The sequence below is a fragment of the Geotrypetes seraphini genome, chromosome 9, assembly GCF_902459505.1.
Source record: "Geotrypetes seraphini chromosome 9, aGeoSer1.1, whole genome shotgun sequence".
NCBI lineage: Eukaryota > Metazoa > Chordata > Amphibia > Gymnophiona > Dermophiidae > Geotrypetes > Geotrypetes seraphini.
In genome coordinates this window covers 28,942,818-28,965,176 of record NC_047092.1, presented here as the reverse complement: position 1 = coordinate 28,965,176, position 22,359 = coordinate 28,942,818, and the positions used below count along the sequence as shown (strand labels likewise).

The following is a 22,359-nucleotide window of genomic DNA, read 5'->3' as shown; positions in this document are numbered from 1 at the left end:
TTATCCAAAAATTAAAAAAAAAATTCACCACACAAAAATGACAATGTATGGCTGCAACTAACAGACAAAAAAAAATTGCACTGAACATTCTTACTGTAAGTTCCCTTACAACACAAATCACTAGAGCCCTTCTCCAATTAGAGGGAGGTATATAATAGATTTCTTACTAAAAACTGGATATGTCGGTGCTAAGCTCTTCATACATGAAGTTTCAATAACACTGGCATGTCTCAGGTACCTTAGAAATTAGAAGATAGAAAACTGATTTAGAGGTTTCCTGGTACTTATCCAATGAGATGCACAGCAAGCTAGAAGGTCTTGATCTCCATAATACATATATTTAAAAGAGTGGCAGAGATCCCTAAACATTGAATGTTTCTATTTGATAAGAAAATCCATAAACATATCATTGTTGTAAAAGGAGTTAAGATAAATCAGAAAAGCCAGGATTCAAATCTTGCTGATATTTCTTCTGACCTTGGGCAAATCACTTCACTCTCTGTTGCCTCATTGATAGGACTTACAACTAACATCCTTTATCATCTTGATCATCACAAATTGGTTATCTTAATTTCTTTGGACTTATCCACTGCATTCAACATGATCAATCACAAGCTCCTATTACAACGCTTTCTTGATATTGGAATCTCAGGCCATGGATTGGTTCATCTCCTACTTTTCCGATCGGACATCCAAAGTTATCTTTAATTCTACAAGTTCAGACTGCTTCACTAATTACTCTGGTATTCCTCAAGGCTCAATTCTATCCCATTAGTCAATAAATTTTTGGCTCCACTTTTAATTCTAGGATAGTCAATTGGTTTCTCTATGTTCGCTTTTGCGGACGACAATCAGTTGATCCACCCCATTTATTATTAGATTATTTCATTTTATATTATTTCATTTATCAAGGTCGGGGGAACTATTAAAAGAATAAAAAAAACATAAGTTAGTTCATCCAAATAACACAATTCAATGAAATAGTTTAAGTTTTTACTAATTAAGTAAGCCCCTTTTCCATAACTTGATTTACCTTAAAACTAAAGCTGAGCTGGCGATCAGAAAGATGGCCGTGGCTAAAATAGACCCTCCCTTTTTGTGATGTCATTTCAATGCCGTGCAACCTAGCAACCACCTATTTATATAATTCACTCACCATAAATGAAATAATATAAAATGAAATAATCTAATAATAAATGTTACAAATACAGTACTAGGAATGATGAAGAACAATACCAGCAGGAGCTTCATGACTCAGGTAGAGATCTGAACTCCCATATAGTACTTATTATTGAATGTTGAAATAGTGATAAAATAAATGAGAAGATGAATGTCTAATATATCCAGCACTATTGTGGAAATAATACTGTCATATAAAGAAATAGCATTACCTGTGGAGATCCAAAATTTTCCAGGGGAATATAAACAGCACTTAAACTTAGGTACCGGTAGGCGCCCTACTGTTGCTTAAGTTAATTGAGAAACGCTACCGGTGCCTAAATAAAAGGCACCGGAATCACACCTACATAGGCACTTTACACTACTATGCGTGTAGCTAACGCTGGAAGTGGCGTTGGGTGCCACAGGCGCAATTCACAACAAAGATAGGTGCTGGAAATGTAAGCCTGGAAAACCCTGGCCAACATTTCTGGCACCCATCTTTCCCAGAGGCATCACTCTTGATAAGGCACCGTTGCATGATTGACATGCAATCGGCAGCCAGTTTATAGGCAGCTGCCGATATCAGCGCCGCATAGAGAAGCCAGACCTTAGTGCTTAGTCCTGCATAAGGAACTGAGCACTACATTCCTATGGGTAGTTCTGTTTGTTATTTTGGTCTGTCAAAGGCTCTAGAAATTCAGGATCAAATCACTGGAAACTAAGTATGAACTTGCCCATGATAACAGTTGCTTCCATGGAGCTGCACAGCAGTTGTTATTCTCAGCAGAAAGGGTGGACTCAAATCATTCAATCTCCAAAGCACATGAAAATGTATTGTGACCCAAAATAAATTTCAATGTAAGCTTTCCTCATTTGATCTAAAAATCAATATCTAAAATACCTTATAAACTAAGTCATTTGAGACTTGAGATTTTGAGGACAAGATACTCTGTCAGATGTTTTTGTTGCTACAACTAATATGACTTCCCCCTGGAAGTTTTCATAATATAAAATATAGTAGCTGTCAAGCTGTTTCCTCCTAATGTTTTTTAAGCTTCACTATAGCACTGTAAAACTAGGTAGGCCTGACATGAAAATAAAACACAGCAAAATACTTAAATCATGTGGGTCAAATTAATTTTATTATGCTCCATGATAAATTGCCACCAGTGCAACATCCTTTTCACTGTACATTTCAAAAATTTCACATAAAATTTGTCTGATAAATGGAAAATTAAATGATTGAGAAGCCCTTACGAATTTCCTACTGTATATACAATACACTGCTAGCTGTTATTGTCTATGAACTTAGTGTAGAGATATGAAAGCCTCATGGTAGTTTGCTAAATGCTAAAAATAATCGGACATAAGCATTTAGCTTGAGTATATAAGAGACTTTCACATGAAGTTTGGTGTGTGCATCTTAATGCTTGTAAATGCTGGTTTCTGCCCACATTGCAAACAGTGGAGTGTTGAAACACGATGTCATGATGGTTACTTTAGCATATGCAATGCCATCTTCATGCCAGAGGTTTACCCATTAGTAGAACATACTTATATTGTTACTATTTCAGACGTGCAACACAAACGTGGATATATTCTTTGCAGACAATATATGGATTAAAAATTCACCTAGCAAGCGTTCCTTGGGCCTTGCTTCTAACATGTCACCAACAGCAGTACAGAGAGGAACTGGTTTCTTCAGTGCTCTTCTCTAGTGATACTAATTAGCATTATGAATCAACATTTAGTTTTGAAAACTAACTGCTGAAGCTCCCGATTAAATGGTTTGATTTATCATGATAAATCTTGTGCCTCTACTCATCAAACCATCAGTTTGAAACAAATCTAAGAAATGTGTGGAGAATATGTCTTATAACCAAAATCCTGAAATTTCCATCTGCTTTTCTCTGTGCATAGATTATACACATATAATCTCTCAACTACACTGCTCAATATTGCTCAAACTGAAAAACAAGAGATGCTAGCAGAAATTGTTTCTTGCACTAGAAAGCAATGCACAGAAAAAAAGAAAAGAAACCAAAATTCCAATGCAAAAATTGGTACTCAAACCTAATTGGTATAATCTGAATAATGCTTTCCATTAATGCACCTCAACGCTTTTCAATATACATATACATAATTTTATATATAGGCTGTACACATGATCACTGAAGAGTAAATATGGGGTCAGGCCCAGCCTGTCATTATTAAGCTCTTATTAGATTTGGACAGTCAGTTTTAGAAATTTAGTTTTAATATGGTACGGATTCATATAAAACATTCTCCAACTTGAAAACTACCAAAGCAGTAAACAAACTGCATCAGACAGATGATTCCCGGTGGTGCTTTCAGCCAAACAATTTTTTCCCAAAACACTATCCATGTCACCAAACCATTCAAACTTCTTGATTATTATGATCAGAGCTTCAAAAAAATCTCTTGCATATGATATTTCCTTGTGTACAAAAAAAAGAAAAAGTTATCTGCAAATAAGTCCTTTAATCAAATTCTAGATTTTCTGGTCACCACTTCACATGCATGGAAACGGATTATCACAAGCAGAAAGTTCAGTAGATATAAGTGCACAGATTAAGATATATATGCTTATCTGGTAATATTTCTGCAAGACAAAAGGGAAAACAACATTTGGTACTGAATTCACCACACCTCGTGTCCCATGGTCTCTGAGAAGAGCATAAATTATTTAATCCAACATTACTGAAGAGAATTAGGCACAACCCTTCATTCCAAAAGGCATAAAACTTATTTAAAATGTAGGTCCCCAAATAAGTGTCGCAGCTACTAGATTTCACTGTAGACTAGCAGGTGCAATGAATATTCATTTGGAGGATTCCAAGTAAAATGGGCTGATTCATAACTAAGATGCTTTTGAAATTATTACAGTACAAATCCCATTTTAAATAGGTAAGACCTCTCCACAAGAGACCCATGCACAGAGATCTCAGAAGAAAATTTTCGGGTTCCATACAACTATATATTTTCAAACCATATTCTATAACTTACATATTAGAAAAGCCAAACTTGGATGTTTGAGATTTTACATATAAGTAAAAGAAAAAACTGTCCACAATGGCCTATTGGTCTTGAACTGGACCCTTATTGGATTACACTGGTATATAACCATTCATCTTTCACTGCTGTCCAACAGCAGCCAATATTGCTACAGTATAAGGACATTCATTAATGGAAGCTAACTGTGTATATGTAGTGATTCTATTTTAAAGAATATTTTGAAGCAAATTTGCCTTGTCGTAGTGAAGTACTGAAAATTGTGCAAAAATGATATCAGCCTCAACATTCAAAAAGCATTGCATCTGACATGAAGGGGCTAAATAGGTATCGTTGTCATGTAAAAAACAATGTAGTGCTATTCTAGGTTTTAATAAGAAAATTTAGATACAGAAAAAGTAGGGTATGAAAATAGTGTTTTTTCTTCTTGCATTATAACAATTTTTGTCAAGTCTTGCATGTTACATTTAAACTCCCTTATCTCCTGATGGAATGAAAAATAGTCACGTGTCAGCTAAGTATCTGTATGTAAACTTGTACACGTTAAACAGGGAGTAGCTTTGTCGAGCATTATGACAAACCTTTACAGATTAAACAAGGTATTGCACAGATTAATAAAAAAAGCAAAATGCAACAAAAATATACAGCAAATTGGTAGAACATTTACATGATAATTTTACAGAATTCTTAGACAGAAAGTAGTGTTTAGTATCCATTCACCTTAAAAAATATATATATATATTTATTATATTTATACTGTTCAATCATCCCATTCATCGTCATCCTCAAAATCTTCATCTTCATCCTCATCCTCATCTTCATCTGCAAGAAAGCAGCAGAATTAATAAATAAAACTGTCACAACATTTAAGGCATTTTACCACTCCTTAAGACTTTTTTTTAATTTTAAGGACCTCCATTTTCATAGGACATTATTTCTATAAGGTACCAGAACTGGTTCCGTTTCATGCATCTCACTCCAAACTACAAGGAAACCTGACACTTTGCAAGTACAAAAAGAACTATACATATATGAACTTTATACTGTGTATATAAAAGCCCAAAAAAATCTATAAAGTTATCCTTTCCTTTGCCATTCTTTCATTTTATCCAGCATTTTCCTCCCCAGGACTTTCAGCTCAATCAGCATCAGGGCTGGGATCTGATGCCATGCCCTTTCATTCAAGTTTTATTCAAATTTGATATATCACCAAATCAGAATACAAGGTGGTTTACAAAGATCAAATAGATAATAATAACTCACAAACAGGACCTCAAAAATGACCACCGTGCTAACCAAATCATACTATACAGCTACAGCTCACTGCATAGTCTTATCTTAGACTTTTTAAGTCCACAGAGCAAACATTACTTATACCTCTATTACAAACACTTAACTGAGCAAATGCCCACATAACATGGAGGCAGAACAACCACAAGTCCCAGAACTGTCTGAGATAAAGGCTCAATTCAAGATAAAACCCTTCCTGACAAACCCATCCATGCAAGCATACCTTTGAACCAAGATATCCACTGCCACCAAGTCAAAAGCCAAATGACATTACACTAGGTCCATCACAGCACATAGAAAGATTTCTGTGCCACATCTACCTGCCTGTCCTTAATCAAGAACTCCTAGTTCCTCAAGGAAGAAGTCCATCATCAATATCCAACAATTTGGCCAAGAGTGGTAGACTTTTTTGTGGCAAACTGTCAGCCAAATTCCAATATATCCTCTACCTCCTCTTTTTTTGTTAAATGGATTAAATTCTGGACTCCATAAACTGTTTTGGCACACTACCTTGCATAAGATTCAATCTTTCATACTAAATAAAATCTTTACTAAAAACATGCATCAAAATTTAAATTTTATGAGCATAAAAAAATCTGAAAGGATATGCAAAACTCTTGTGTCAGTATTTCTCAGCTTTAAAGATTACTATATTAAAAAACAATCAATGAATTCCCTGCATGCTGCAACTAGACAAAGAGCCAGCCAGTCTGTTCTGAAACTAAAGAAAAATTTAGCTTCAGTGCAGGAGAGCAGATACCAGAGGCTCCTAAATAATAAGATATAACATAAATCATCATAATGAGGCAATATATTTCACATGAACAGTCATTAAGCATAACATGTTCTAGACTGACATAAGTTGTGTCAAAGTGATGACATCACTAAGCAGTGTATATCCTCTCATCAGGGAGTTATGTCATCCATTCAGATTTCCATCTATTTATGCATCAATGTTCTTCATGCTCATTCTTTGCCTGGCATTCAGTATACCTGCCTCTTACATCTGTTTTGTCATTTGCAGTGCATCCTGACATCATTGCCTTAAAGATTTTTTTAATGAAATGAGGCTTTAGGAATTATCAATATCCTTGCTAAACCTAAAGATTTGTTTCTGTTATTTTGTACTTGCAATTCTGTTATTTTGTCCTTTTACATTTTTTGAAACGCTTTATTTGCAGTTAGCTTTCAGAATACAGGACAACCCAAAACATCTAAAACTGTAAAATGACTTCTTTTATTAACAGTATGAAAAACATTAATAAGACTTGGGTCAAAACATATTAATATGAAAATAGGGGTTAGATGGTCATGCTTAGAGTAAACCAAGTTACTTACCTTTCTCTGAGGAAAATAGGATATAAATTCTCACATATGGGCAATGTCATCTGAAGCAGCCCACAGGGAGAAGCTTCCCCAGCTTATATAAATTTGGAAGCTTTTGAGAAGCCCTACCACACATGCATCAATTCCTGTCCATCATAATTGCTCAGGAGTTCCCTTAAGTCTCTAATAGTAATTGGAGTAGAAGGTAGAATCTCTCCTAGAGCCCAACATGGCCTGCAACATGCTAGCTGGCAGATTCATGGTAACTAAAAGTTACCTGCTTAACATCAAAGCTGTGAATTAAAGGGGCCTGATTTTGAGATACTACAGCTTGTGTGATCAGCACTAGGTAATACCCAGTTTGATGGGACTTTTTATGGAAAGTTCCATAAGAAGAGGGAGCACACTTACCTTGGTCAATAGAGGCTATGAAAATCATGGTTCTCTGATTCAGTCTGAGTTTCAAGAGAGGTCTTTGCTATCTGGGGATTCAGAGAACATGCATACAGAAAAAAAACTCTCCCTCCAATCTAGGAGTAAGGCATTCAAGACTAGTTTGCCATGTGTCCCTAGCCTGAAGCAGAACTTCATAAGAACTGCCATACTGGCACAGACCAAAGGTCCATGAAGCCCAATATTCTATTTCCAATAGTGGCCAACTCAGGTCCCAAGTACCCAGCTAGATTTCAAGTAGTAAAACAGATTTTATGCTGCTTATCCTATGAATAAGCAGTGTATTTCCCCAAACCAGCTCAATAATGGCCTATGGACTTCTTTTAGGAAATTATCCAAACTTTTTTTAAACCCCGCTAAGCTAACTGATTTCACCACATTCTCTGGCGACAAATTCCAAAATTTAATTATACATTGTGTGAAGAAATATTTTCTCCGTTGTTTTTTTTATTTTTAATCATAGATCTCATGCATATTCATTGGGGAAATCCTGAAAACCCGACTGGATTCCGGCCCTCGAGGAGGGACTTTGAGACCCCTGGTGTAGGAGGTACACGTTTTTATGACTCCATGAAGACACACAACAGGAATTCATGCACACATGTAGTACAATTTCTTAAAAACTTCCAGATTTATCCAAGCTGAGAAGAATCACTCATCTGTGAGGACTTGCTCTCATGTTTGTCTGGAGAATTTATAACTTTTTCAAAAACAAAAACCTGGAATGAAACAGGCAACAGACAGGCTTTTCTAAGTGGTCAGATTCCTAGTAACATATTAAATGTTGGCAGATAAAGACCTACATAGTCCGTCCAGTGCCCAACAAAGTGCCCAGGCAATCTGCACAGGTTTCATTTCTTTACGATTAAACACTGGCATAAACTCCTGCTGGTACGATATAAATCAAATGTATGGTAAAAGCTGCAACGGGGAAAGAAACAAAAGTGAAAACATTTTTTGAAATTTTAGGTATGTTTAGATAGAATGGGTACATCTACCTTGGAGGGTTTGCTCGTCTGTCCACATGTGTGGATCCAGGTACAGTTGTGCATACATGAACCCTTATTCAAGTGTCTGCATATATCAGGTAGTAGAGGACTAGGAAGAAAACTAAAAACAAAATGTGGGAGTCCCTGCTTCCTCCTTCAGTGCTTTTTGATCCTGTGGCAGGGGAACAGGGGGTGCAACTGGGTGTCTATGAAACATACCACTGTTACTACTTCTAGAAATGTTTTTTAAACTTTTGACAAAGAGTAAGAGAGTATGTTAGAACTCTCCCTTTTCCTTTCTGCACAAAGGAATTCCATTGATGGAAAAGTCATACTTTTAAGGAAGATGTTTTATGAGCTCCTTTAACTGAGGGACAAGCCATCCAACACCAGACTTCCACTTTCTTGAAAATCTGAAACAAAATGTCATGTTTAAATGCATACCTGAAGAATGAATGGCTTTACTCCTTTTCTGCATTACTTCCATAAGTGCTCCCACAATGCCTGAGGTGGGTGCAGGTGTGGGTGATATAAAGTCTGGGCCATCAGGTACCTACAAAACATTTATTTCATTATATTATATAGCAAAATGAAATTCCCTCAAAAAACAAATGTGAACTGAGAAAAAAGTATTTTGAAATTGTGCTAATGTACTTCAAGTAGAATACAAAACCATATGGCCAACCATATCTGCAATGTCCAGTCTGTACACGGTTTCTTAATACTGCAGATCCAATGAAACCTCTAGCTGCACCCTCACATTTCTACTAAAAGGTCTTCTATGCTTGTCCATGCTTTCTTGCATTTCATTACTGCATCTGCACTCACCAACTGGTTAACCTACTGAATAAGACTTTAAAAAGGATCATCAGGGATGGTTAGAAGTATTCTGCCCAATGTGCAGTTGTTACAAAAGAAAGCAAACAGGATGCTAAGAATTATTAGGAAAGGGATGGTAAATACGACCAAGATTATTATAATGCCTCCATATTGCTCCAAGGTGCAATCTTACCTTAAGTATTGTGCACAGTTCTGCTCACTGTATCTCAGAAAAGATATAGCAGAATTAGAAAAGGTTCAAAGAAGAGCAACCAAAATGATAAAGGGGGGAGCAGGGCTTTTCAGCTTGGAAAAAAGAGACAGCTGAGGGGGATACATGGGGGAAGCCACTGCTTGCCCTGGATCAGTAGCATGGAATGATGCTATTGTTTGGGTTTCTGCCATGGTATTGCTATTCTTATAAGGAAAGGCTCTTAGTTAAGAAAATATTAAGCACTGTATAGGAAAAAAAGGGCAACAGCAGGAAAGCTGTATATACTAATGCTTATAGTATAGAAAACAAAGCTCAGTACAGAGTAATAGAAGAGGCTGACTTGGACATAGACATGATCCTGCAGACATGGTACATGGAGAAGAATCATGATTGGGATATAGTTAGCAAAATGTATTCAAGAAGAACAGTGTACAAAGAAAGGGAGGAGCATTATATGTAAAAATAAATTAAAATAACAAACCTGCAGGGATTATGTCCATCCATTGTGGCCTATTTACACAGAAGAAGTGAATCAGCCACCAACTCTCCCAATATCATGCCCCCTCTTCCTGTTCCATGGTTTCCCTTCCTCCCTCTCCCCCCTATATCTATTTAACTCTTCCTACCATCCACTCCCTCCCATTGTCTTTATCTTTGCCACTTGGATGCTGAGTGACAACTTAAGCTTTTGGTGATCCCACAACCCAGGTTCCAATTCCAGATCCATTCAGTCTCCAATATCTTCACTCCACAGAAAGTCTCTCAGCACAATATCCACTCTCTAGATTCTGCATCTCTAGTCCTTCAAATATTGCTCACCTTTAGGTTGCTGCATGTCTGTCTCCATTACATCCCACTTGGCGCTCTCTTCCATCAAAAAGACTTATTTTTCCTTAGCATTCCTGAGTCTATCCTTTGCCATCCTGACCAAGTCTCCATCCTCCAAAATCTTCTAGACTTCATCCACTGTTTTTATTCTATTACACCTCTTCTACACAAGGCTAGCCCAAAGGGATAAAGTAATTTATAATGAAGATTTTCTCAGATCAGTCACTTCCTTGAATTCTTGCCATTTTTGTAGAATTTCTTGTGACTATCATGAAAAGTTATATTTTACAGCTATTCTACTGCCTGGCTTTGGGCATCAGATATTCATTATCTGTAAAATAATGCAGACAAACAACAATATTGAGGAGCAGGTTTTCCTGTCAAGGCCCTAGACTTTGATACCCTCTCTCAACTCACGCGATTGTTCTTATGCCCTCCACACCAGCTCCTGGCCAACAACCAATTTATAAAATTTCCTGTACTAAGCTACTTGAACGTTCTGTTCACCTTGTCTTGACTCTTTCTCGTCTTGAGCTATCCTTAACCTGCTTCAATCGGCCTTTCGCCCTCTCCATTCTACAGAAACTGCCCCTACTAAAGTCTTCAGTGACCCGCACCTGGTCAAATCCAAAGACCTCTACTCCATCTTCATCCTCCTTGATCTATCTGTGGCTTTTGACACGGTAGATCACCGCCTTCTCATCAATACACTGTCCTCGCTTGGGTTTCAGGACTTTGTTATTTCATAGTGTTCATAGTGTTATTTCATAGTGTTCCCATCGCATTTTTAGAGTATGCTTTGGTGGATCCTCCTCCACAGCCATCCTGCTATTTTCCAGGGCACCTCGGGGCTCTGTTCTTGTACCACTTCTATTTTTCCACCTACACTTCTTTCCTTGGTGCTCTAATATCCTCCCAGAGCTTTCAGTATCACCTCTATGCCAACTATTCACAGATCCCTCTCTCTAAACCTGAAATCTCTAAGCCAGGTTTTAGTACTCAGGAATATGCTCTGTTTTTATCTGTGAGGTCTTTTAGTATATAGGGATCACTGATCAAGTTTTAGACTGGTTTACATCATACCTTAAAAATCGCTTTTCAAAAGTTCTATTTAATGGTACCTCTTCTAACATTTTCTCTAATGATTTTGGAATCTCTCAAGGTTCCATTCTTTCCCCTATGCTGTTCAATATTTTCCTCGCACCTCTTATTACATTAGGACAATCCATTGGGTTCTCAATTTTTGCTTTAGAGGATGATATTCAACTTGTTCATCCTGTCAATCTTAAAGATCCTACTGATATCTTATCCGTTAATCAGAAATTGGAACAAATCAGTGACTGGCTAAGCTCAAATATGCTAGCTCTCAACATTAGTAAAACTAAAGTTATGATCTTTCTGGTTAAGGAAGGCCTTACTCTACCCTGCCCCAGAAGTCTAAAATCTGTTTCTATTCAGACGGTCACTTCCAATAAGCTTCTTGGTGTAATCTTAGATAGAAAATTCACATTTCATGAACAAATAAGCTCAGTAGTTAGAAAATGTTTTCACCATCTCTGTATGATAAGATCTCTTGCCACATTACTAGATCCATCGTCATTAAATATTCTCATTCACTCTAGTCATTTCATGTCTGGACTATAGTAATTCACTGTATAAAGGAATTACAAAGAAATAAATAAGACGCCTTCTAATTATCCAAAACACTGCCATAAAAATTATTTAAAAAGCACGTAAATACGATCATGTACATCCCTTCTGATCAAGGCACACTGGCTCCCATTGAGCACTGAATTACTTATAAAATAATATTACTAACCTTTAAGACAAAAATAACCAGCCAACCAGAATTCATTAACAGGCTATTAATACCTCACACTACTCATCGTACTTTACATTCTTCAAATCAAAACTTATTAGCTATCCTTTCACTTAGATATATTAACACTATGCGAACTAGCATTTTTTCAGTTACAGCCCCTATTATCTGGAATTCCATACCAAATCATATAAGAGATATTACATCCCTCGATAAATTTAAAAGTAACTTAAAGACCTTTTTTTTAAAGATGCATATGATATATGATAGTCCTTTTAAGGATGGTGATGGAAGCTTGTTCTCTTCCATTAGCCTTGTATTTTAGATTATTTGCCTGTTTTCACTTTCCTTTTGTTTTCACCCTCTTCCCAGCCTTTCCTATTTAAATTTTGTATTTCTGCCCAGTTACCTTTTTGTACCAGTATGTCACTGTTTGTCAATGTATCAGTCTGTTAATGTTATTTTATTGAAATTTGTTTTTAATATATGTTTTTATAATTGCTTGTTTTTTATATATACAGTGGTACCTCGGTTTACGAGTGCACCGGTTTGCGAGTGTTTTGCAAGACGAGCAAAACATTTGCAAAATCGGTGCCTCGGAAACCGAGCATGGCTCGATTTACGAGCACCCCCCCCCGCCTCGAACCGGCACCCCCCTGCCACGATCCGACACCCCCCCCCCGACACGATCCGACATCCCCCCCAACACAATTGGGCACCCCCCCGCCGCTTCTTACCCTCATCTGGGCACTCTTGAAGATCGGCCCTCATCTGCTGGGCCCTGAGCATCTGAGCATGCTCAGATGCTCAAGGCCCAGCAGACGAGGAGTCCGATCTTCTAGAGTGCCCAGATGAGGGTAAGAAGCGGCAGGGGGGTGCCCAATTATGTTGGGGGGGATGTTGGATCGTGTCGGGGGGGGGGGGTCGGATCGTGTCAGGGGGGTGCCCAATCGTGGCGGGGGGGGGGGTCAGATCGTGGCGGGGGGGGGGGGTACCGGTTCGAGGCAGGGGGGGCCTTCGAGGGGAGCAATGCCGGTTCTCGGGGGGGAGTGGGGGGGAAGCATCAAAGCGAGTTTCCATTATTTCCTATGGGGAAACTCGCTTTGATAAACGAGCATTTTGGATTACGAGCATGCTCCTGGAATGGATTATACTCGTAATCCAAGGTACTACTGTACTATGTAAAACCGCTTTAAATTTTGATAAGGCGGTATATCAAATTTTAAATAAACCTGAAACCTGATGTCTTTGTTATTTACTAGTCTGGCCTCTATGAGGGTGATAGACATGTTTTTTTGTTGTGCGGGCTGTATGAGGAAAAGGAGATTCCTCTCTGGTTGTGGGGGCTGTGGTGGGAGGGCTTTTTTTGGGTCAGCATATTTGCCCTGGTTGGTAACTGGGTAGGAAAGCACATGATAGATAGGATTAAGTTTAAGGTATAGTATTGGGGTTCTTGAATTAAACTTTTAATTTAGTTACTTTATTCTGTGTTGGTTGGATTTGATTGGGCAACAGGTGGAGGGTGATAGGCTGAGTTCACAGTGTGGCTGTGGAGACTATCACCTAGAGCATGTGTGCCCACACTTTTTTGGATTGCGAACTACTTTTAAAATGACCAAGTCAAAATGATCTACCAACAATAAAATTTTTAAAAAACCCACAAAGCACACTGTACGCAGAGAAAATGTTATCATTTATATTCAGGTTTTTTTTTTTTCAAAGAGGTCAAGGGAGATGACTTTAAAATATGCAATGTCACCTCAGTAACAACTATATAAAAATAGACAAATATACCCCCTAACCTTTTACTAAACCGCGATAGCGATTTTTAGCACAGGGTGCTGCGCTGAATGCCCAGCGCTGCTCCCAACGCTCATAGGCTCCATGCGCTAAAAAACGCTTTCGCAGTTTAGTAAAAGAGAGCCCTAGTGCAAAATATAGACAGATATAAATTTGGACACATTTTGATCACTAAATTTAAAATAAAATCATTTTTCCTACCTTTGCTGTATGGTGATTTCATGAGTCTCTGGTTGCACTTCCTTTTTCTGACGATAAATCCAATATTTTTTTTCTTTCTGCCTCCTGCATGCTTCCTCTCCTCCAACCCTCATTCCATTCCCAAACCAACATCTCTCTCTGTCCCTCCATGAGTCCAACTTTTCCTTCCTCTCTCCCTGCCCCCTTTCTTTCTTTTTTTCTCTTTCCTTGCCCCCCTTTCTTTCTCTCTCCCTGCCCCCCCTTTCTGTCCGCCTTTCTTTCTCTTTTCCTGGCCCCTTTCTTTCTGTCTTTCTTTCTCTCTCCCTGCCCACCTTTTCTTTCTTTCTCCCTGTTCCCACCCCAGGCCACTGCCGCCAATTTCTTCCTGTTTCCCTGACACCAGGCCAATTTCTTCCTGTTTCCCTGACACAAGCGCTGGGCCTAAAAGCCTTCCCCCCCCCCAAACGTCAATTCTGACATCAGAAAGGAAGTTCCGGGCCAGTCAGACAGCAGTTGGCTGGCCCAGAACTTCCTCTCCGACATCAGAATTGAGAACCTGCAAAACCATTGAAAATTGGAGGCACAGTTCAAAGTGTTTTTCACTGTGTTTAGAGGTGGTTATGAGCCAAAAAGTAAAAAAGAACTCCAGTAGATAAGAAAAACGTGCCTGAAAAAAAGATGGTGGCTAGAGTGGAACAACTTGTCCTCATTATGTATTGCTGTTGTTCTGGAGGATCAATGATCTTACATGAACTCAACTAAAATCACAGGTCAGAAATCTCAAGATACTGCTAGACTCATCGCTCACTCTGATCTTGAAAATGCAAACTACCTTTAAAAATGGTCTCTAACATCTTTAGCAGCTACAAAATCTTTCTCCATATATTGAAAAGATAAGTCTGACCACAGTGGTCCATGCCATGATAATATCACATCTAGATTACTGCAACACCCTGTCTAATCAAAGAGTTTGCATCAGCTGCAACTAAATCAAAATGCTGCAGAACGACTGATGCTGCAAGAGGCGCGACCACATCACACCCTTCCTACGCAAACTACACTTGCTACCAGTACCTTTACAGGGCTAAATTTAAAGCTCTATGTTTGATTTTCAAGGTACTCAGACAAAATGGGCCAGAATACTTAAACAAGAAACTAACCCTTTATACAGCGTCTAGACCTCTGAAGTCCTCTCAAGAAACATCACTGTTTGTACCCTCATCAAAAGAAATTGTATGATGTGGTACTCACCAGTGATCCTTCTCAGGAGTAGTTCCCATGCTCTGGAATTTACTCTCAGAGGGGCTACATCTAACTCCAGACTACCTCTACTTCAGAAAGCAGGAGAAAGCCTGACTTCAGCCATGCCTTTAATACTTAAGGTGATTGACAATACACTCATTCTGTACCAGGACTAGCACTAACTAAATCAGTTCCTTATAACTTGTTTAACTGTATAAACATCTTGCCTTAAGTTTAGCCTCCTATCTGTTTACCCTAATACATGCTGCATTATAGAAAAATATTAGCATAACATCTATGTTATTTGAATGTTCTGATTTGTGCTTATTAGATGCTTCATAAATCTTATGTCTCCCTTTTAGTATGTATTATATCTCTCTTATTTGAATTTCAGTGCTGTTAAGTATATTTTTGAACTGTTTCATGGTAGTCCTATTAATACGTTTCAATTTACTTATTTTGACTTTACCTCATTCATTGTATTTATGTTTATATTTGGTCTTTTTACTATGCTGTTAACAAAATTAAGTTTTATGTTGAATTATACAGGCAGTCCCCAGGTTAAGAACGAGCTCCATTTTTTAAACTGTTCTTAAGTTGAATTTGTATGTAATTTGGATCCTGTTATAATACACAGTCTATAAAAACATTAAACATTAAAGAAACAGTTCTCAAAATAATGTACTATCATTTAAATAGAAAATATAGAAAGTTTACACTTAATTTTGTTATTCATCAGTCCCACTGTTCCCTCTCCACCACCACAACCCTCTCTGCCCCATGCAACTGTACCTCATGCCTCTCCCAGCATTATGTCCAATATTTCTCTTTCCCTATGCCCAACAATTCACCTGCTTTCTTCATTTTTCTACGTGCACCATCTCTTTCCTTCTCACTCAGACACCTATGCACAGCAATTCTTTCTATTCCCTCCCCACCTCAGCATCTCTTTCCCTTACTTCCTCCATTCTTCCATCCTACATCCCAAGTTCATGTTCCCCTCCGTCACTCCATTCTGTATCCCATGTTCATGCTCCCTCCCTCCTTTATTCTATCTTTTGTTTGAAATTTGTGCCCCTCCCTTCCTTCTGTATCCCAACACGACCCTGCTTCTCCCTTCCTATGCCAATGAAGTCCCTCTTTCTCCCTTCCTGTCCCAATGCACCCCTCCTCCTCCCTTCCATAACCTAATGCGCCCCTCGTCATCCCCCTCTGTTCCGCATCTCAAATTCGTACTTCCCGCGTTTACCTCCTCTTGCTGGCTCCCTCCTCCCAAGTCCAGCATGTGGTCCTCTGGTCTTGCAAAGCCACAAACTGTGGCTCATGCATGCGGCATGCTGATCTGGATTATATTTTAAATCATGTCACTATCATGATCCATTGTTTTATATTTCATTTTGCTTCTGTTCTGTTCTCATAATTGGTTCACTTTAAGATTTACATAAGAAACCATTTATTTTGTTTCATTCATGTTTCACATTGTTTGGATCATATATTTTTCCATTTATATGTTTTTTTGAATTTTTAATTATCATAAATTTACACCGATTATGTCCACACATTTAATTTATATTTCAATTAACCTCATTATGTTTCCAATTTGTTCCCATGATGATCTTTTTAATCACAATTTCCTGAATTGTTTTTCCTGGTCTCTCTATGCTAGTTTGTGTTTATGTCTCATTCTTTTATTTGTTTCATTCATTTTTAGCTTTTGCTGCACGTCCTTTATTACCATCACTTTTTGGGTATATATATTTTTTGGTCTCATTTGGTATTTCTTGTATTGAGTTCACTTCCTTTTAGTTTACTATGAATATAATTTTCAATTATCTCTTCCTTCACACGCACTCATCACATTTTATTATTGTAACATAGTAGATGACGGCAGATAAAGACCCAAATGGTGTACTGGCCTTAGGGCTCCTTTTCCAAAGGTGCGTTAGCAGTTTTAGTGCACGCTAGTAATTAAGCAGGCAGTAATTTTTCGGCTAGCGCGTGCTATAGCGCACGCTATCTTGTGCATGCGCTAAAAACGCTAGCGCACCTTAGTAAAAGGAGCCCTTAGTTCTTCAATATTTACTATTATTTTCTGATTCTAGATCCTCTGTGTTCATCCCATGCTGATACAAACAGCTTGGTAAGATTTCATAACCTTGGTATATCAATGTCTCACAGCTATGTTCGTGTCAATGTGTGGTGTTCGTGTCTTGATGAGTGGCATTCATTATTGTTGCATGTTTAATGTTTATAATCTTTTGTAAACCGCATAGAACTTTTTGGTAACGCGGTCAATAAGTATAATGTGTTATGTGTTATGTTATTTTGTGCGCCACCACAAGAATAACAGAGTGTGAATTAGAGCAATAAACAAACATTAAATTAGCAAGAGTAGAAGTGAAATCAGGGACAAATTAGTCCAAGTCTTAATACATCATCTCCACCTATCCTTTTTAATATTACCTTGTCACCACTTATTCCTGCACTAATATAGCAATTTTTCCATGATTGTGTACACATTTTATATTTTCACTAGGACCCCTGAGGAAGACTGTTTGAAACACGGACCATGTTGGGTCCCATATCTCATATAAGCTGGTACAAGTTTCAAGTTTATTAGGATTTTATATACCGCCTATCAAGGTTATCTAAGCGGTTTTAGTCGCAACAATCTCTTTGTTTAAAATAAACTTTGCCTGTATCTTTTGCATGTCTGCAGTATCTTTCTTTGTCTTCTGTTCATTGTATTTTTACTGCGGATTTGTTGGATTTTCTTTTTGTCCTCTATTTTCTTTTTGTGTAATTTGTATGACTGCAAGTATGGAAGGGGAAAGGGGAGCGGAAGGAGGGGTGTGAATGTTTTTGTAAATGTGTAAGTTTTAGAATGGCTGTTAATTAGAAGTTCTAAACATACCCCCATCTTGGATCTTAGTTCCCCATGTAGATAAGAGCTCACTTAATAGAACGTCCTGTTTCCAACGCTACAGAGATACTTCAGGCTGGATGAAAAGCAACCTGCTTTCACTACAGCTATCAAGGCAAACTCCCAGGAATGTGAGGGGCAGGGAGGAGTGCACATATGCCTGGAAAAATGGGAGACAGAAAAAAAGATGGAGGAAGGGTGAGGCGGCTGCTGCGGTGGGAGAAAGAGGAAAAGAAAGAGATATGGGGGAGGGGGGAAGGGGGTGTTCTCCAGAGACAGTAAACTCTGTGAGAAGGAGGGAGAAAGGAAGAGGGAAGACAGGGGTTCCTGTGGAAGGAAGAAGAGGCAAGGCAAAGCAAGGGGTATTCTCTGGAGTCAGTCAACTCTGTGTCAGATTTATTCTGAGGTGGAGGAAGGATGAGAGGTAAAGAACAGGTTCCTATGGAGGGGAAGCAAGGTGAGGCAAGGCAAAAGGAAGAGCAAAGGGAGGAGACTGTGCCCATGGAACAGAGTGGAAGGGAACATAATTATAAAAATAAAGTCACCAGATAACCAGAAACAATAAGAGAAAGATCAAAAGGACACTCATTAGGCCAATTATGCAATTATTTAAAGTAATGGCTCTATAAAGCCATTACTAGTACAAGAGTACTTGCAAAAGGCAGGACACTAAATAAGGAGCATCTGAAATAGTAGCCCAGCATCCTGACTGAGCTAACCAGGATGCTGGGTTCGTATTTCAGATACTCCTTATTTAGTGTCATGCCTTTTCCCTAGAAGGGAACACTACTGCTCTGTATGGCAAATTCCATCAAGTTAAGAAAAGTGAAACATTTTCCTAGAGTAGACTGGTCAATTAGACAGAAGCATAAGGCGGTATTACGCAAAATGACAGTACAGTCAGCATAGAATTGCTTGATTTTAAAGTGCATTTCATTTCAGTGTCAGATTTTGTTAGAACCACCAAAGTAAATGATGTGCCTTGATAGCTCACTTTGCAAAGGTTTAGTTTACACTAATTCACACTACTCACTTTATCTATGAAAATTAAATTATAAAATGAGAATTACTTACAGACTTCAGCTGTATGCCCTGCCGTATTTGGTCTAATAGTGCATCCCTTCCTGAGCAGGACACTGGTCGATTTTCTTTCTGATCAACTTTCTTTAATTGGGTGCCTTCTTTTATTTGATCTAAAAGAGCAGATTTGTTTCCCACTGGAAATGGAAGCTGTTGGTCTCCCGCGTCAGAAGAAAGGCCAGTTGGTGGAGGGGGACCAGGTGGTGGAGGGGGTGGTGGAGGTGGCGGTGGTACAGATGACCCAGGTGCAGTTGACAATGGAGGAGGTGGTGGTGGTGGAGGACCTGATGGAGCAGATGATGAATGCACTGGAGGGGGTGGAGGATACATTCTATTTGGAGGAGGAGGTGGAGGAACAGGTCCTCCTGGTCTTGAGGGAGGAGGTGGGGGTGCTGCAGTGGGAGCTCTGGAAGGTGGTGGTGGTGGCGGTGGTGGCGCACCTCTGCCTCTAGCAGGTGGTGGTGGTGGTGGTGGTCCTGAATTGTGCGGTGGTGGTGGAGGTGGTGGTCCACCTCTGGAAGGTGGTGGAGGTGGGGGTGCTGGAACACAAAAAAAATTAATTCATTTGTGTATTTTAAAGTTTCAGTAATTGATCATCAATATTTCTCACATGCAAATTATGAAAATAGAAACAAGAATATTAACACAAGTCAAGCATATACTGTATTTGCTTTTTCATAAACATTTATACTATACTGCTCACCTCTTGAACTTTAAATTAGAAGCAGCAACTGTTAAAGGAAAACACTTCTCTAAAATTGCAGGATTCCATCACATCTATAGCATTACACAGCTTATACTAAAATATTAGAGAAAAATGTACAAATACAGCATATGCATTTTAGGTTCTATATTGCTGCTACTTATTCATTTCACAGGTCTGAATATACTACACAAAGACTTCTGGCTCAAAACATGAGTTGAACAGACCTAATGAAGCAACTGCTCTTGCAAAATATTTTAAACAATTCAGCAGCAAAAGCAATTTGCATCTCCACAGGCATAGACATATATAACCCACTGAGCGAAAACATACCAAAAATGGGGTTACAAATAACAGATAGAAAGGGGCAGGGGCAACTTTTACTAATAGAGAAGTAGCCTAATGATCAGTGCAGCAGCCTGAGAACTAGAGGAAGAGTAAGATTCCCACTGTAGCTTTCTGTGACTAGGCAAGTCCCAGGTACTAAATAAGTACCTGTATATAATATGTAAACCACTTTGATTGTAACCACAGAAAAATGTTATATTATGTCCCATCCCCTTTACCCTTTTGAAAGTTGTGTGTACTATAGAATCAACAGAATGGGACTATACAATTTTTTCACAACATTGATATTTTTCATGTTCTCTAGCCTAAAACCTGCAGGTACCTAAAGTGGAGTATGTGATTTTAAAGACATAATTAGTCCATACTTGAGTGGAAATTTTGCAGGATCATTTTATTTATTGGGATTTATTAACTGCCTTTTCACAAAAAGAGATTCACCCAAAGCAGTTTACAATGAAAGATTAGGTTCTTACCTGGATAATCTTCTTTTTGTTAATCTTCTCAGAATACACTGAATAGTTCTGGCAGGCTCACAATCTAACCGTGGTACCTGCGTCAATGGCAGATTGAGTGAGTTGCCCAGTCACAAGAAACAGGCTGCAACCAAACTCACAACCCTCAGGATGAGGCAGCAGCTCTAACCACTAGGCCATAATTGGGAAGGGGGAGCCCATTTTGCAATATTATTCAGTTGATATCCCTCTATCTTGTGGTATAAGTCAATCACAAACCTCACTAAGTTGAGTCACATATTTCCTAAGAAATGTTCATCAGTACCAGCTTCCTCTGTTGGGTTATCAAACTGAAGGATGTCCAGTCTCCAGCAGAAACAAGATGGACCTGGCCATCTCCCTAATAAAAATAAAAAGAGGAAAGCTGCTCTGGAGGCAACTTTCTTCTTTCATATGGAAGGAAAACCAAGGGATTCCTCCTCTAAGACACTCTCTAGTGCATCCCTCAAACACCCAGGAGCTGTCATATTCAGACTAATAAGACAAACTTCCCTAGAAATATCAGAGTTTCTGCCTGCCTCATAATTCTGGAGATTCTGGTCTGGCCCTGGCATTGAGACAATGGGGATATTAATTTCCTTAAGAGGACCCTTCTTGGAGGTGCTAGAGACTGACACTGGTCTAGTATAAACCAGCTCCGAGGTCCTTTGAAGCCTTGGTAATGATATGCTCCTCACAGGCTTTACAGAGACCTCCAGAATTGGTTGGAGCACCTGAGAAGCTGGCATTAATGCCCTCAGTAACAAAGCCTCTTGCCAGGCAAAATGAATCCCATCTCAAAGAATGGACCCGAGCTGCTCCTCAGGGCTTCCAAAATTAAGTCTCAGCCAGAATAGTCCTTCAAATTCAAAGCATTGAGGCAGTTAGTTATCTGTGCCCGATCTCAGCTCAGTAGAGGATGTTGCCCTTACGCTAGGGCCCTTCGAGGATATTAATGTACATGCTTTTTAACCTCTGCCTGATATATAGCATTGAAGTCCCTCAGCATCGATGATGACAATGATGAATCTTTCTTTACCCTCAGGAGTGGGAATAGAGGATGCCCGACTCTGGCAGCCATCATCAATGCTGAATATTGATGCATCTCCAGTGTCTGATGCAGCTCTGGGAGCCATTGAGACCAATATTTCCAATGCTGGTCAATAGGTACTTCAGTTCCAAAACTTCAATCATGCTGGATTTTCTCAACATCTAATACCCCCACTTTACATCTGTGAACAGTTTACAAGAGGAGGGAATATACAATCAGGCCCCAGGTACTGCAGGTACCAATTCTGCATTTCAGTGCATATAATAAAATGCAAACCAGTTTGGTTGTACCACAGAAGATGGTATATCAAATCCACTACCCTTTATGTGTGTTCATGAGCAGCATGGTCCTATTGCTCATGGTGTATATCTTAAAACTACTGGGAGTTTCCTGGGACGTCAGAAAAAATAGCCATGGTGAAAGAGTTTCAAACCAGGTTCTCAAGCTCTACGGGGACCTAATTAGCCGCAGAAAAAGAAAACTAAGTGCTAAAAAGTAGACTAAAAGAAACAAAAGGGATAAAGGAATACTGGCCTCACAGGGGATGCTTATAAAAGAACTGGCAAGCCAACAGAACACAAAATATGATTAAAGGAAAAAGGATAGGAT

At 38.8% G+C, this 22,359-nt stretch overlaps 1 protein-coding gene across 2 annotated transcripts in view; it reads right to left on the bottom strand.

Annotated features, from left to right (window-relative positions):
* Positions 1-2,281: 2,281 nt before the first annotated feature.
* The window catches only part of WASL (WASP like actin nucleation promoting factor), a 117,567-nt gene continuing 97,489 nt past the window's right edge, over positions 2,282-22,359 (bottom strand). The window contains exons 10-12 of one of the 2 annotated variants that reach the window (XM_033958672.1): positions 19,152-19,696; positions 8,697-8,805; positions 2,282-5,016 (exon numbers count right to left, since the gene is read on the bottom strand). In XM_033958672.1, the coding sequence (XP_033814563.1) occupies positions 4,955-5,016; positions 8,697-8,805; positions 19,152-19,696 (716 nt within the window). In that variant the 3' untranslated portion in view covers positions 2,282-4,954. The remainder of the gene's footprint in view (positions 5,017-8,696; positions 8,806-19,151; positions 19,697-22,359) is intronic. The other variant, XM_033958673.1, reaches the window with a different exon arrangement.